This window comes from Lithobates pipiens, unplaced genomic scaffold, assembly GCF_037356315.1.
Source record: "Lithobates pipiens isolate NorthernLeopardFrog02 unplaced genomic scaffold, aLitPip1_a1.2 Scaffold_19, whole genome shotgun sequence".
Taxonomy (NCBI): Eukaryota; Metazoa; Chordata; class Amphibia; order Anura; family Ranidae; genus Lithobates; species Lithobates pipiens.
The window spans coordinates 206,897,126-206,914,329 of NW_027507764.1; the positions used below are offsets into that span (position 1 = coordinate 206,897,126).

A 17,204-nucleotide genomic window follows, 5' to 3' on the forward strand; every position below is an offset into this window, starting at 1 on the left:
AGACCCTGCCACTGTGGAAATGCAGTATAAAATTACACAGGACTAGCATTGAGGCCTAATGCGAAGTTCCTGACTATCGTTTCTGAGCGGAGAAAGCTGTGTTTTTGTTTTTCTCTGAATTCTGTAGTCCCAGATTGGGGCCTGGAGCTTGAAGGTTCCAGAGTGCCTTGGATGGGATGGAACCTTCAATCTCATGTCCGGATTTTACTCAGTCTCTGCGGTCTGTGTGAGTACACAGGAATGCAGGGTCATTAAATACTCAAGCCTGAGGATAGCTCAGAGCTCCCAGATTGGAGACAGGAGGTCTCACCCAGGGGTCAGAGAAGCCCCAGCCTGCAGCCAGGAGACAGGAGACCAGGAGTCAGGAGAACCCTTATCCAGAGGTCAGTGGGCAGTGCAGCAGGGCACTGAGACTAAAGGCTAAGTGAGCCTGGTAAGAAGAGCAGTGGTGTTGCTGAAAAGGGAGCCAGGTGGCTCAGTATTTTTAGCTGACTATTCATGTTGATGTGGAAGAACCCCTGCGTGGGCAACTGATGTTTTTGTGAACTTTCCATTTTGTTCAATAAAAGATGAATATAATTTTAATTTATCTGGTTCAGCCGAATTTCAATTCACCTATGATTCGTTTTCAGAGTCTCTGTCTGCCTTTTAGCAGTTAAATCTTTTTTACTTACCAGTTTTCTTCCTTTTATGGCCTTAAGGATATTTGGAATACTCTATGAATGCACAAGTTATACTTGTTGCATTAGTTTCAGAAGAGAAAGCGTCAGGTCAGAGAGGGGCAACAATGGGTTTGAGGAAAAGCAAATGACTCATTGCCTCCTATTTTTGAGATATCTGCCTGCCCATGCCTAAAGCTGGTCACACAATTACAGTATTATGTCAAAATTCAAGCATCACTTATGGTAGTCCGACCATGCAAGTGATTCCAGTTGCTAAGAGATTTTTATTGCATGGAGAGTTTTTTTCCAACATAATTGAGTGTTTTCTTCTCGGTCAATGGGATCAACACTTTCACTGTATGCATCTACATCTATCTACTGGCTGCATAAGGAAGATGATTTAGGTGAGAATAGTCAGTGAGGGAATAGTTGGATGATGGGTATCTGTCTTACATTCATACCTCTCAGTAAGGCTTTTGCTTGACTATGGCCGCCCTAAGGAAGATTAGAGCTTGGGACACCATTTTATTATATTGTTAACACAAAATAAAAATACATTTTTTTTACTCTGTACCTCAGAGTCAAAACAATCTTTCACTTTATACGAGGGGTGTTCAAGTCAAACCGGGACCTTTTCATTTTACAGGTATAAAAAGGGATGCTAGTATGGTGGTACTAAACACAGTAGTGAGTGGCAAGTGTGTCCTATTACTGATAGATGGCACACATGTCACGGGCCAGTCCAGAGACCATTATTAAAGAAGCAAACAACAATGTTAGTGCATACATGGAACAGTGTGTGGTGATAAAGTTTCTTGTGAGCAAAGGCATAAAAACCGTGAATATCCAGACTTCAAGCACAGTACGGGGATGAGACGCTCAACCGCAGTAAGACATTTGAATGGTGTAAACCAGGGATATGCAATTAGCGGACCACCAGCTGTTGCAAAACTGCAAGTCCCATCATGCCTCTGCCTCTGGGTGTCATGCTTGTGGCTGTCAGTCTTGTTATGACTTATGGGACTTGTAGTTCTGCAACAGCTGGAGGTCCGCTAATTGCATATGCCTGGTGTAAATGTTTCAAAGATGGCCGTACGTCCATCAGTGACAATCCTGGCTGTGGTGGTTCCCAGCCCACAGCAGTCATTCTTGTGAACGTTCCGCATGTGGAACGCCTGATTCTGGATAATCAGCACATAACCTGTCATGAAATTGCATAAGAGACAGATCTTTCTGTGGGAGAAGGAGCATTTTGACAGGGAAGGCCAGGATTTTTGGTCTTGCATCATTACATGTGACGAAACCTGGGCACATAATTGCACTCTAGAATCAAAACAAGTATTAAAACAGTGGTAGCATGCGGACTCGCCACCACCAAAAATTTTTTGAACGACTGCATCTGCAGGTAAAGTGATGGCAAGTGTTTTCTAGGATAAACGTAGCGTTATTCATGCAGATTTTCTACCCTGTGGTGTCACTATCATCAGTGAATATTACTTTTGTGTTCTGAGTGATGTGCAAATGTGTCTGTGAAAAAAAACAGCCTGGTTTGATCACTAAGGGTGTCCTGTTTGTCCAGGAAAACGCACAAGCTCATACTGCTCACCAAACTACATGCACATTACAACTTGGATGGGAGGTATTGCCACATCCCTCTTACAGCCCAGACCTCATCTGAGTGATTTCCACCTGGTTAGACCCTTAAAAGAGTTCCTCAGAGGCTACCGTTTCATGACTGATGATGAAGTGAAGTAAGCTGTCCAAGTATGGTTCAGGCATACTGACAAATGATTCTATGCCAAAGCTTTCCAGGCATTAGTTAAATGGTGTGATAAGTGTATAAAGGTAGCAGGGGAGTATGTTGAAAAATAAATGCAGTTTCCACACCTTCAAATATGTTCTTTTTTTATATGAAAGTCCAGGTTTACCTCGTAGTTTGTAACACCATGCTCTTGGTTGTCCAGTAAGTGACCTTGATTGGTAAACTCGGTTGAGGACCAAAAAAGGAGAAGGCTAGGCACAGTTATTGTAACCCTTTTTGTAAAGCTGAAGTTAGAAGCTTATTGGCTACCATGCACAGCTACACCAGATAAAAAGGGAAAGGTGTGTTACATTGATAAAAATTCTATACAACTTTGGTTGGCTTATAATGCTGATCATGTGATCAGGATTTACACAGAGGGATTTCTCTTCTATTAACAGCTGCCTGTTCTCAGAGCTTGGAGTTGTCAATGGAACTGAAAAATTAAAAATAAGTTAATTATCCCCATCAGCACAGGGAACTTGATGACAGGGCAGCAATATTCGGGTTACAGGAATCAAAGACTTTATCAAAATACTGTACTCCAGTGTGTTTTTAAACAACGTTTAACAAAATGGAGTTGAACCTTATTTTATTGTTATAATATTACTGATAACAGGCAGAACATACCAATTTGGCAGTTATAAAAAATAAATACATGAGGTTAAAAGCTTTTTTTAAACATCTTTTTGGGAATCCTGTAACTTGAACAGCTCGGTAATGAAGTGGACATTAGAGCATTCCTTTCATTAGCTCTTTCCTGTAATGTGAAACATTCCCAAAAAGAACTTCATTTGCAGATATAAACTTACTTTTCAAACAGTGCAAGGAACTAGATGTCTCCAAAGACCACATAAACACAAAGAAGCTTTGTAAGTTATCCCTGTAAAACCTAACCGTAATTTAACTGTAAAGTAAAACACATTCAGTAAAAAGAGATACATGACTGTATCCAAAGGATTGCGCACATTGGCAAACCTACTATCAATTAGATGAATAATACACTGTTTTGTACTTTCACGCTCATTTGCTGCTATATATATGAATTGCTAATAAATTACAAATCTAAGCTATTTTTACAGTAGTGATTTTTAAAAAATAGAAAAATATTTAAAATGTTTGCCCATAGCAATGGGATATGCAGTGTCATGTATTTGTCAGTATAATTGTCAAATATGGTAATATTATTAAAAAGAAGCAATATACTCTTTATATGCTATAATATGGAAACTGATGACTTTAAGACCTTGATGTGCATTTTTTAAGTATTAGATTTGTAGGTAGCCTGGAAATAAAGTAAGGGCCGGGCAAGAAGTGATATGCTGCAGATGCACAAATTTGTGAATTCCTCATCCTTTATCCCTTTCCCAACCCTCTGTGATAATTATGGAATACCGCAATCAGAACTATTTAGGTACCTCCAGATCAAAAATTTCTTTATGCCTCTTTTAACCACAGACAGTTCACTAACTAATTCAACTAACTTTGAAAAATATTGTAAAAACGACCCTCATGCTAGGGGCATAATCTCAATCTTATATGTTCAATTGTTAGCTAAACCTGAAACAGTGAAACCAGCTTATGTCCAGAAATGGGAGGTGGACTTAGAACAAACACTAGAAACCACAGAATGGAATCAAGTCTGGTTAAAAACCAAAAAAAGCCTCTCCCAATATATTAGCGGTAGAGGTGAATTATAAAGTACTAATAAGATGGTACCTTGTATCGGCTAGAATAGCGAAATGTGTGCATAACTACTCATCAGATTGTTACCGTGGATGCACTGAGTTAGGAATACATTTCCACATTTGGTGGTCATGTCCCAAAGCTCAAATTTATTGGAATGAGATCTTTACTATAGCATCTAAAATGTTAGGAATATCCATTACCCCATATCCCTCAATGGCACTCATCAATCGAAAGCCAGATTTTCTAACACACACACACAATTTAAATGAATTGTTAATTTATTCACCACAGCAAAACAAACACTTGCAAGAGCCTGGAAATCCCCTTCATTGATTGTGAATGAGGTAGTGAATAGGGTGAACAACACTATGACGCAAGCCAAAATGGCAGCTCTTAAAGCTGACACGCTTATCAAATTTGAAAAAGTATGGCAGCCATGGATAAAAAATGATCTACCATTAGATTTTAACAAAGAAGTTCTATTACCATGGTAGCTGACCCGATGGGTAAGTGATTATAGTATATGGGTTCTGAGTGATATGGCGGCCCTCGACTCGACCCTGCGGACCTCTCTTCTTCCCTTCCTAGTTTCTTCTCTTCCTATCTTTCCTTTCTTAGCTATCTATTCCTATTATGATTTTGAAGCTCTTTCCTACTTCAGAAGCTAATTCCTCTAATAAACCATGCCATTAATATGCATTGTTATAGTAGTAATTATAGTTGAATATATAATTTACATTGTATTGAATATATAACTCTGAGCTTCATTACTTCTGTTGTATATTATGTACTTAACCTATTGTCAAATACTCTATTGTATCTTCAATGAAATCTTTTTGACAAGGAAATAAAGTAAGCGCCACTTCGCTCTCTCTCCCGGTGGGAAGTACCCCTTCACTTCTTCACCTCTCCCCCCTCCTTTTTATTATTTTTCTTGTTAAGTATGTTGTTTTACGTAATACTACATTGAATTGAATGGGCTTGGAAAATATTGAAGTCATGCAGGAGTTTGTATATTGGAAGGAGTTGCTAAATGGATACAGTGGATATAAAAAGTCTACACACCCCTGTTAAAATGTCCAAGTTTCTGTGATGTAAAACAATGAGACAAAGCTAAATCATTTCAGAACTTTTTCTAATGTTACACAGAGTAAATTGATACCCAACATGTCACATTGACCATTAAAAATCTCCATAGGCGATGTTTAAAAAATTATACAGGATACCAGTTTTGAGTTGCAGAGTAGCTATTTTGCTAGAATTATTGCTCTCGCTCTAATGATCGCAGTGATACCTCACATGTGTCGTTTGAACACTATTTTCATATGGGGGTGTGACTTATGTATGCGTTTGCTGCTGCGCGTGAGCTCGGCAGGATCAGGAGCTTTAAATTGTTTATTTTTTTCTTATTTATTTTACTTTTTATTTTTTTTTACACTGTCCTTTTTAAAAAAAATAAAAATGGGTCACTTTTATTCCTATTACAAGGAATGTAAACATCCCTTGTAATAGAAAAAAAAAGCATGACAGGACCTCTTAAATGTGACATTTGGGGTCAAAAATACCTCATATCTCACATTTACACTTAAATGCAATAAAAGGTAGGAAAAGTTCTGAAATTATTATCTGTGTCTTATTTTTTTTATATCACATAAACCTGCCATTTTAAGTGTGTAAACTTTTTATATCCACTGTAGATATATAGATAATTAACCCTTATATATGTAATTAGTTAAGGAGTCAGAAGCAAGAATGTTGATTGGTTTTAAAATGTATTCTATGTGTTACCCTTCTTTTATTTTCCCTTTCTTTTTTGTATCCGATTGTGATGGAAAATTTAATAAATTAATAGATTGAGTAAAAAAAAAGACCCAAAAATGTTTACACATTTTTGCACATTTGTCAGCAGGCCTAGAATAACGAAAAAACAGAGTATCTTTTTTAATAAAACAGAGTTTCAAATAAGAACCTTAAAATATATAAAATGTATTTATGTATTCAAATTAGTAATAAAAGGTACTGTACATGCTGACGCTGCTAATTTTGGTCTGGCTGTCTAGGCACCTTTAGAAGAAAGAGTAATATACCATTTGTTGTATAAATATATAATGTAGCTAGTTTTATATATTGTTTTTGTAATGCTAATCAGTAAAATACTTGTCCATGCCCCGGAGCACTTACATTCACACTTGTGCAGCATTGGAACTGCTGAAAGACCGCTCCCAAGTCCTATCCCATTGGAAGGAATTTGTTTCCCTCTCATGGATAGAAGGGTTGTTATGTTGGTCTTCAGGGATGATGCTTTCAGTAGGGATAATCATGGTTGAAACTTTTGATGTTTTGTTTTTGGAATAGCACATATATATGTTGGCATGTTCATTGGTGCTTGGTTCAGCTCAGCAACTGAGGTGTGAAACTGCAACAACAGGAACTACAGCCTACCCACAGAACAATTACACCCAGTATGCCAGTGTTGCATTATCCCAGTAAAGTCTTGGCATATACATTTTACCAACTGAGAGATTTTTGGTTTTGTGTTTTTTTTTTTTTTTTTTTTTTTCTTTTTAGGTCTCTCACTATAGTTTACTAGTCTTTTGTTGACAGAAATATTTACATGGTCAAATGCTTGTTTCTTTGCAAATAAGCTTTTATGCAAATTGTCTTCATTGTTTTGTTTTAAATCTTAGTCTGCATAATCTGGTTTAATATGTATCCTTTCTAATGGGTCCTTTTTTCAATGTTTAGATGGTCTATTATTCAGAATCATGAGGAGTTGGCACTTCAGTATGCCGAAGGTTCTGGGTTCTATATCACAGAAAAAGTAAGTATATGCAGAATTAAGTCTATGCTTTCTATGGAAACCAATTGCAACCCAATCACAACAGGAGTTATTATCTGCATGCGATAAAAATTCGAAGAAATACTGACTGTTTATTACGGGCAACTCAGATCATTTTGGAATTTAGAGTCTTTTAGTGGAGTTCAGCTCTAAACAACCGGTAAACATAAAATGAAAAAATGGCTGCTATTAACACATACCACTATATGCTCAAATTCAAAAAGATTTTACACAAAGATGAGGATCCTAACTTTAGCCTTGACTAATTTTAAAAAGACACTGCCACCTTGTCTATTCATGGCCAGTTGATAGTGTCTTTATATAGGCCTCTCCCACCAGCCCAAATTATGAGGGAGCATGTGACCTCCTCCAGTGTGACAGTGCCTGGATCTAGCAGCAATTGCTAGGCCCAAGCACTTTAAATGACTGCTTTCCTCTAACATCAGTCAACATCTTGAATGTACCATCTTTCGTTGAGACGAGGAACAATGAGCAAGCACTAGTAAGTAGAGTACAACTTAGATAGAGGTGGGCTATCACAAAAGAGCTGGCACTCTGCCCAGCATGGGCAAAGTAACGGAATCTTTTTTCCAAATCTTTTTTTATAAATATTTATGAATACAGGGGGAAATACATATCAGTTAACATCCATCCAAAATATGAATAACATGGCCTTAATATTATAAACATAAATTCCCTGGGATATCAACATTATTATCACAGGTAATTTTTTCCAGTATGCTGCATATCCAGTATGAACATCACGGCATAGAAGGTACTATCAAAGATATCCTCACACCATCAAAATACCCTTTGTGAAATATAACTTGGGGGGGGTCAGTGAGACTTAAAGGAGGGTCGCAATGATGTAGGGCAGGAAAAAAGCTAAGGAAATACTAGAAGGAGAGAATATTAATAGTGGAAAAAGATGGTGAAGCGAGATTAGAAGAATGTGGCCACTCATCGTCATTCTGGACCAAAAAGACCAGTCCTCTTTGCCAGCCTCATGGTTTCCAAAAGTCTTGCATATAGCTTCATGCTGCTTTGATTAGAAGTGGCAATATCATGCATTGATGACCTGAGCTAGGAATATCATGGTGCAACAGGAAGAAGACAGGGTCCAAAGGAAACCCATTATCTGTAAATTTTAGAGAGATGCGCCATACCTCGGACCAGAAAGAGTCACGTTTGGCACAGGACCAAAAACATGTAATAAATCCCCTGTTGGTTCATCACAGGTCCAGCAAAATTGTGAACTTTAAATGGACATTTTATTCAATCTGTTAGATGATTGAATGACATTTTATCAGAATTTTAAAAGGAGATTCCTGGTATTTAGAAAATATAGAGGTTTTATATGTAAACATAAATATTCCATTTGTTTTGATATCAAGGGAAGGAGAATTAAGTAAACCATATATTAAGGAGATTGCATATTGTATTGGAGTCTTGGAGCCTCGCAGTCTTTCAAATTGAGATTGCGTGAGAAAGGGGGGAGGGAGGCAAGTACGTATGGAGTTCATTGCTAGCAGCTCTATGGTGGGCCAGCAACCAGATACCACAAAATGGTGAGCTCTAAAATCATAAAGTTGTAAGAGTTCCCTGAAATAGAGGTCTTGCAAGCCAAGTCTAAAGGAGTTACCTACATTTCGGAAAAATGGAGATGGACTAGGAGACAATATCTTTTAAAATCACTTACGACTTCTACAATTTTTTTTAATTTCCTCATTCTGGTGAGTTGTTTTTATATGGGTTTTCTGGGGGGGTTTCTTTGTGGATTGAGCCCTTTGTCTATAAATGTTCTCATGCCTGTACAGATGTACATGGACACTGTGCAGCTTATGCTAGATGCTGTGTAAAGCAAAAGAAAGTTAATGGCAGTTCTTCTTTTACTGGGTGAAAACTGTACAGGAAGCCAGCTTTGTACTGAGAATATCACTTGCCACACTTTACAACTTTAATCATTAATCATTTTTAGTGCCAGTTAGATATCAGTTTAAAACAAATAGCTTTTTTGTGTGGTTAGTATAGTTGCCTGACTAGATAAATGTAACTATATAGGGGTTTATTTTGTGTTAATCTTTGTATAGCTAGGTTCATTTTAGGCTATATGTTTTAGGGAGTGTTCCAATTGCTGGGAGAATCCATAAGCAACAATAGGTATCTGTGACCCTGCTGTAATGCCTTGATCAGTGTGTTACCAGGGAAATTCCCTTGAGTAACCACATTTATAGCTATAATTAAATCCATAGGTGGAGGGCACTTGACAGGGGTAAGAACCTCCCGCTAAGTGCCCTCTTACAGGTGCAGTGAAAATGAGCCCTTGGTTTAAGGGATTAAAGTATCCCTAGCCTAAACACTTTCCATAGTTCCCTTTTGAACAGCAGTACACCTAAATGTGATAAATATGTTATGCTGTGCATTAACTTAGGCTCTGATAAGGCAGCCTATTCATTTGGATGGGTTGCCTAATGCACCAAATAAGGTGCATACACAATTCTTTGTAATGCATTACCGTGCATTTTGGTGCACTGCAACAAAGCGTGTTGTAGTGCCATTAAGGCCTTGTGCACACTGGATGTTTTTACAACTGCTGTCTTTGGCTTCAGGCATTTTATTTCTGCAGCCAATAAAGTCCCCAGTATGATATCCTATGTGTCCATAGCCTTTAACCACTTGCTTACTGGGCACTTAAACCCCCCTCAGTCCCAGACCAATTTTCAGCTTTCAGCGCTGATGCACTTTGAATGACAATTGCGCGGGCATACAACACTGTACCCAAATGAAATTTTTATCATTTTTTTCCAACAAACAAAAAAAGATGCATAAAAAAAAATCATGTTTTAATAGTTTGTTATAAAATTTTGCAAACGGGTCATTTTTCTCCTTCATTGAAGTGCGCTGATTAGGCGGCACTGATGGGCTGCATTGGTGGGCACTGATGGGCTGCATTGGTGGGCACTGATGGGCTGCATTGGTGGGCACTGATGGGCTGCATTGGTGGGCACTGATGGGCTGCATTGGTGGGCACTGATGGGCTGCACTGGTGAGCACTGATAGGCATAGTTAAGGCGGCACTAATAGGCACAGATAAGGCGGCACCGATGGGCACAGATAAGGCGGCACCGATGGGCAAAGATGGGCACAGATAAGATGGCACGGATGGGTGGCACGGATGGGCACTGATAGGTACCACAGATAGATGGGACTGATGGGCACTGATAGGTGGCACTGATAGGTGGCTCTGATAGGTGGCACTGCTGGGCACTGATGGGCGGCACTGCTGGGCACTGATGGGCGGCACTGCTGGGCACTGATGGGCGGCACTGGGGTGCAGCACCTTTTGAGGCAGGTTGTGGGCACTGTGGGTGGCACTGTGGGGTGGCACTGTGGGTGGCACTATGGGCACTGACGGGGGGCACTTACTTTTATTCAAGATGGCACTGCGGGAGGCAGGTGGGCACTGGCAGGGGGCAGGTGGTTGCTTGTATTGCTGGCCGTGATCGGGACTGATGTCCCGATCACGGCCGCCGGTGATCGGCTTTTTTTTTTCTCCTCGCGCTGTCAGCGCGAGGAGGAATAATAGCCGATTACCGGCTCCGTTCTATCACATGATCAGCTGTCATTGGCTGACAGCTGATCACGTGATAAGGGGTCGGGATCGACCCCTTGCACGGATCGGTGATCAGGCGAGTCTCATGGACTTGCCGATCACAGAGCGCGCCGCGCGCGCCCCTCAGGGGGCGCGCAGGCAGCTCGTACACGGGACGACGTCAATAGACGTAGCCCCGGAAATGTAGGTCCGCGCTAATGCCGTCATTTGGCAATAGCGCGGATCCCAAATGGTTAATCAGCGTTTTTTGGCAGGGGTGTTTTCTGGCTGGAAGAGGAGTTTTTCAGCTGCAAAAATGCTCGAACGATGAAAAGTGCAGGTATTCAGCATTTTTTGAGCAAATTTTAGTCATAACGTTTTGTGAGAATAGGTTTTACTAAAAAGCGCTAATGCAAAAAAGCTGCAAAATGCTTGTTTTTAATGTGGCATTCTACAGCTAAAGCTACATGTAACATCTTCCCAAAGGCAAACTTATCCTTTAGGACAGTGGTCATCAACCCTGTCCTCAGGGCCCAATAACAGGCCAGGTTTGCAAGATAACTGAAATACATCACAGGTGATATAATTTGCTTCTCAGTGATTGCAGTATTCTAGTCTGCATCTCCCCAAGGTAATACTTAAAACCTGGCCTGTTAGTGGGCCCTGAGGACAGGGTTGATGACCACTGCTTTAGGACATGCACTCCAACTTCGAGAGCACAAGTCGCATGACATATCAAAATCAATGGTCCCCTATGAGAGCTCTCTTAAATGGTATGACTTGCCTCGGTCCGACTTTGAAAATGCTTCCTGCACTACTTTGGTCTGACTTGGGCACGATTTCAGTCCATTGATTTGAATGGAAGTGGGAATCATCATCTTAACTGATCTGACGTGTGGCTTGCAACTGGGAGGATCTGGAGGGGGAACCCCAAGCCAAAATTTTTAAAAAATGCTGTAGGGTCCCCCACCAGCAAATCCATACCAGGCCCTTTGAGTCTGGTATATATCTTGAGGGGAAACCCCATGGCAAAAAAAAACAAAAACGGCCTGTGCCCCCCCCCCCCCCCCCAAGACCATACCAGGTCCTTTGGTCTGGTATGAATGTTGAGGCGAACCCCCACAACATTTTTTTTTTAATTTTGTAGTCGGGTTCTCTCTCAAGATTCTCATGCCAAAATAAAAAATAAAATAAAAAGCAGCATGGGGTTCCCCCCAAAACCATACCAGAGGCTCATCAAATAACAAATGGGGAATACTGCTTGTGGATCTGCAGAGACATGCCGGTCCCAAGCGAATAATGTGACTTCCTTAGGGATGAGATGAATTTAATACTTAATATTGAGCATTAAATATAAACAAGAACACAAATAATTACAATGAATTTATAAAAAGAGAACTATAATTAATAATCAGTCTAATAAAGGGGTTTAAATAAAAAAAAAAAAACACCTGATTAAAATAAAGTATTGTAAAACGGGAGAGATACTTGTATTATTATCGTGACATCTAGTGGGCAAGAGGTATTACACTGCCAAGTGGATCTTATATGAAGATATGTATATGGATGATATCTAGTGGACAAGAACAGTTTCACTGCTAGATGGATTCTATATGTACCATATTTATTGGCGTATGACATGACCCCAAGTTTAGGAGGGAATTTTAAGGAAAAAAACTTGCATTAAAATGCCCATCAATGCAGCCTTATCAGTGTCCATCTGCAACCTTGTCCATCATTGTAGCCTAGCCCAGTGTCCATCTGCAGCCTTGTCCATCATTGTAGCCTAGCCCAGTGTTCATCTGCAGCATTGCCCAGTGCCTTTGCAGCCTTGCTAGTCTTGCCAGTATTTCCTTGTTTTAAATTTGACGCCGATGGAGAGGAGCGAGCGGAGCCAGGATACAGAAAGCCGAGCGTACTTCGGTTTTACTCGGCTCCTCTCGCAGTCCCGCCCACCTCCACTGATTGTGAGAGGAGCGAGCGCCGCTGACATACAGAAAGCCGAATGTACTTCGGCTAGTCTCGGCTCTGCTCGCGGTCAGGGGCGGGACTGAGAGAGGAGCCGAGACTAGCCAAAGTACATTCGGCTTTCTGTACGTCAGTGGCGCTCGCTCCTCTCGCAATAAGTGGAGGCGGGCGGGACTGCGAGAGGAGACCAGACTAGCCAAAGTACATTCGGCTTTCTGTGTGTCAGTGGCGCTCGCTCCTCTCACAATCAGTGGAGGTGGGCGGGACTGCGAGAGGAGCCGGGTAAAGCTGAGTGCACTTTGGCTTTCTGTATCTCGGCTCCGCTCGCTCCTTTCCCTAAAATCGGCGGGGGATCGGCGTATAACACGCACCCACGATTTTCCCCTAATTTTAAAAAGGGACGTGTTATATGCCGATAAATACGGTATATATGTATAGAAATGGCTTAAGGTTTCTGTGAATGAAATTGGGCAAAATGTCTAGGGACACTATGCTTAGTGAACCCCTTGCATTTTTTTGGACTATACTCTCGAATCCTTTTCCACTTAGGGCATTTGGTCCTGACTATATATTGTTTCAGACATGGGCATTAGAGGACATATACCACCCCTTCTGTCCTACATTTAATTAACTCTAATCTGATATTCCTTATTTGTAACGGTGGATTTGAATTTATCTCCATTTTGACCATTTGGTTCTTCCCATGTTGGCATCTCCTACATGGGTAAAAAACCTTTTCCTTGAAAAAGAATAAAACTAACTGCTGTGCTGGGAGGCTCAGGGATATTCTTCAGTCATATCTCTTAAAGTGGGTGCTTGTCTGTACATGAATTTTGGAACTACTGGTAAAATGGTACTCAACTGGGAATCGGCTCTCAGAAAGGACCAATGTTTCTTAAATTTTTTTTCTATTTGCTTATGCTGTACATTATAATTCAAGATAATGGAAAGATCATAGGTGGTTCTTTCATTTCTAAATTGATCAACCGTCAGATGTCCTCTCCATTCTAGTGACTTCTTCTATTTTTATGATTAATGAAATCTTCATTGTATCCTCTTTGTATGTATCTGTTACCGATAAATCTTGCCTGTTCATTGAAATCTTGTCCATTAGTACAATTTCTGCCTAATCGAATCAACTGTCCTTTTGGTATATTGATTAGTCGTGATGGCAACTATCCGTTGGAATGTAACTATGCTGATCAACCTGCTTGAAAAAGGTTTTCTATGTGTAGGGGATACAATGTACCCCTACCCATTCACCAAAATAAAAAACAAGTGTAGTGTTAGAAACAACAAGAGACAGTTTAAAAAAAAAAGTCCTTTATTAAAAATGAAGAATGTCCCCTGCCGTAGCTCTTAGGATTTTCTCCCTCTGCTTGTTTTGCCGCATCTTCTCCGTCCGCTACTCCTGCTTCCTCTCCTAGTTCTCCATCCACTTCATCTCCTAGTTCTTGGTCCTCCACCAACCCATTCCTCCTGACGCTGGTTCCTGTTGTAGTGTCAGGTCCGGTGTCTACCAGTTCTTATATAGCCACGGGGCATGGCCATCCGGGGATGTCACCCTGAGACCCCGCCTCGTGACATCACCCGAAGAGGGGCGGGGTCTCCGGGTGATGTTACGAGGGGCAGGGTCTCCGGGTGACATCTCCGGATGGCCACACCCCATAGCTATATAAGAACTGGCAGATGCCGGACCTGACACAAAAGTGGGAGCTGGCATCAGAGGACTGAGTTAGCAGAGGAGGAATTCATTGGTGGAGGGAGAAGACCAGATGAAGAAGACACGGAGCTATGACAGAAGACATTATTCATTTTTAATAAAGGACTTTTCAAAAACTGTCTCTTGTTTGTAACACACTTCTTTTTTATTTTTGGTTAATGGGTAGGTATACAATGTACCCCATACTCATTGACATGGGGAGGTGAGGATCTGGGGGCCCCAGATTCCAATAAGCCTCCTGCATGCATACTCCTTCCAGATTCTAATGAGCCTCCTGCCCACAGACCCCTTCAACCACCGCCCAGGGTTGTTCAGAAGAGGCCCTTGTTCCCATCAACATGAGCTTTGGAGTGGGGGGCACATAGTCCCCCATATTGAGAGCATGTGGTCCAATATGGTCTGGGAGGAGGGGTGCACCCACTCGTCACCCGTCTTTCCTGACCTGCCGGGCTGCAAGCTCGGATACGGGTCTAGTATGGATTTTGGGGGTACCCCACGCCGTTTTTTTTTTTTTTTTTGGGCGTGGGGTTTATCTTCAAAAGCCATACCAGACCAAAGGGCTTGGTATGGTCGGGGTCAAAGTTGGATCCTGTTCATTGAAGCTGCATGGAAGTCGGACATGAAGTCACAGGGCAAAGTTGGATCAGAAGTCGTATAATTTTCGTGTTGGATCAGTGTGAACATAGCCTTAAGAATGAATGGCACTGCACAGCATCAACGTGTGCTTTTGCATGTTTCGGTAACAGGTGCAACAGTGTGTACCTGGCCTTAATTTTGGGTAGCGTAGAGAATCTTTAAAAAGCCTGTCAGGCTTTTGCAGATTAAGTATTGTAAGCTGCAATATACTAAACTTTTGTTTCTGGGTTTAATACTACTTTAACCACTTCCCACCCGGTCGGGAGCCGTATACTTCTGATAGGACGTTCAGGAACGTCCTTCATAAGGAGGGGGATCGCGCGTGCGTGTGCCCGCGCAGCGGCGCAATCCCGATGTGCTCGTGTCACCCGGACACGGCGCATCTTGGATCGGCAGGAGGGCTCTGTGATTGGCCTTCCTGATCACATGACGGCCGTGTCCAATCACGGCCGTCATGTGATGTAAACAAACAGCCGGTTGCTAGGCAATCGGCTCCTCCTCTCCTCACACAGAAGTCATCGCTGAGGAGAGGAGAGCAGATCGCTGCAGCCGGCTGGTGATCAGTGAGTATGAGCTGTTTTTACAGCTTTTTACTAACTGATCACCAGTCTAGTGTAAACACAAATCACCACACAGTGTAAACACACATGTCACCACAATACACATGTCACCACACATGTCCCCAAAACACACATGTTCCCAAAACACACATGTCCCCAAATAATAAAAAGACATGTCCCCAAATAAAAAAACACATGTCACCCACATATGTCCCACTAAAATCACATGTTCCAATGATTATCTGCACACATGTACGTGATCACCTGTACACATCTGTACATGATCATTTGCGTACATATGTCCGTGATCACACAAACCAATTATTATACACTTAACGGAAATTTTTTACCAAAAACATGTAGCAGAGTACATTTTGGCTTAAATTTATGACAACATTTGATTTTATTGGATTTCTTTTAAAATAGAAAAAAGAAAATATAGTTTTTTTTTCAAATTTCCGCTTTTTTTTTGCGCTTATATCGCAAAAAATAAAAAACGGAGTCGTGAATAATTACCACAAAAATAACGCTCTATTTGTGCAAACAAAATGGTAAAAATTTCATTTGGGTACAGTGTAGCATGACCACGCAATTGTCATTGAAAGTGCGAGAGCGATAAAAGCTGAAAATTGGGCTGGGAAGGAAGGGGGCGAAAGTGCCCTGTATTGTAGTGGTTAAGAAACCAAAGGGAAGGCATGAGAGTTTGCAGGAAGGTAGCCAAGCTCTACTTTACTAGAAAAGTCACTGAGTTTTTGCTAAAAGTACCCTCCGTATTTGTTTTTTCTTTATGTTTTGAATGGCCCAGACTTGCGAAAAGTTTTCTTTAATAGCAGCATTTTGTTGCTGCTTTTTTAATGGTATGTTTTTACAGTGTGATGTGTTTTTCTCAACTCTGATTAAACTGTGAAATATATTTTTCCAGTCAAATGAATGAATAATTGTGTTCAAGGTAAACATAGGAAAAAGGAACTTGCGGTCTGCTCTGGTTAGAAAATTTGTTTTTCCATAGATAATGACAGCTGTAGCATCATCGTTCTCTAACATTTATATTTCAATTAGACTTTACTGATCTGTTATTATGTTGTTTTTTTACCCTGAAAATAAATCTGCATAAAGCAGAGTCATTTAGAGGACAATTTTATATTTGCAAATTACAAGCTTATATTATAGTGGAGTCCATCACTTCACTCACTTATGATTTTAAAAAAAAATGCAAAAAAAGGCCTAGCAACTGAAAGTATGGAAACAAAAAACAGAGATTACCTTCAATAAGCACTAGGAGGTTGATTTGCTAAAACTTAAGAGTGCAAAATCTGATGTAGCTCTGCAAATAAACCAATCAGCTTCCAGGCTTCTTTTGTCAAAGTTTAATTGGACAAGCTGAAGTTAGACGTTACTATGCATAGCTGCACCAGATTTTGCACTCTCCGGATTTAGTAAATCAATCCCTGTATGTCAAAACTTTGAGCTGATCCAGAGGAATTGGACAGGGGAACTTGGAAAAAGAGCCCGGAGATCAACATGCTGGCTATATATGAGAATGCACTATGTTAATAAACAATATTCCATTTTACTGGACTAAAAAATATGTATTGTATTTTTTAAAAGTTTATTTTTTAATCTTCACAATGATGGAAAAATACAAAATCTAATGAGACACTCTCTTATACATGTTCTGATTGCAGCTATAGTAGCTTTAGCAAGATCGTGAAAACAAATTGCAGCTTCAATGTT

At 40.6% G+C, this 17,204-nt stretch overlaps 1 protein-coding gene across 4 annotated transcripts in view; it reads left to right on the forward strand.

The window, feature by feature from the left end:
* Positions 1-17,204, forward strand: part of ELMO1 (engulfment and cell motility 1) — a 568,419-nt gene that overhangs the window by 132,746 nt on the left and 418,469 nt on the right. For all 4 annotated transcript variants that reach the window (XM_077491651.1, XM_077491655.1, XM_077491653.1 and 1 more), the window contains exon 4: positions 6,898-6,973. In XM_077491651.1, coding sequence (XP_077347777.1) covers positions 6,898-6,973 — 76 coding nt within the window. The remainder of the gene's footprint in view (positions 1-6,897; positions 6,974-17,204) is intronic.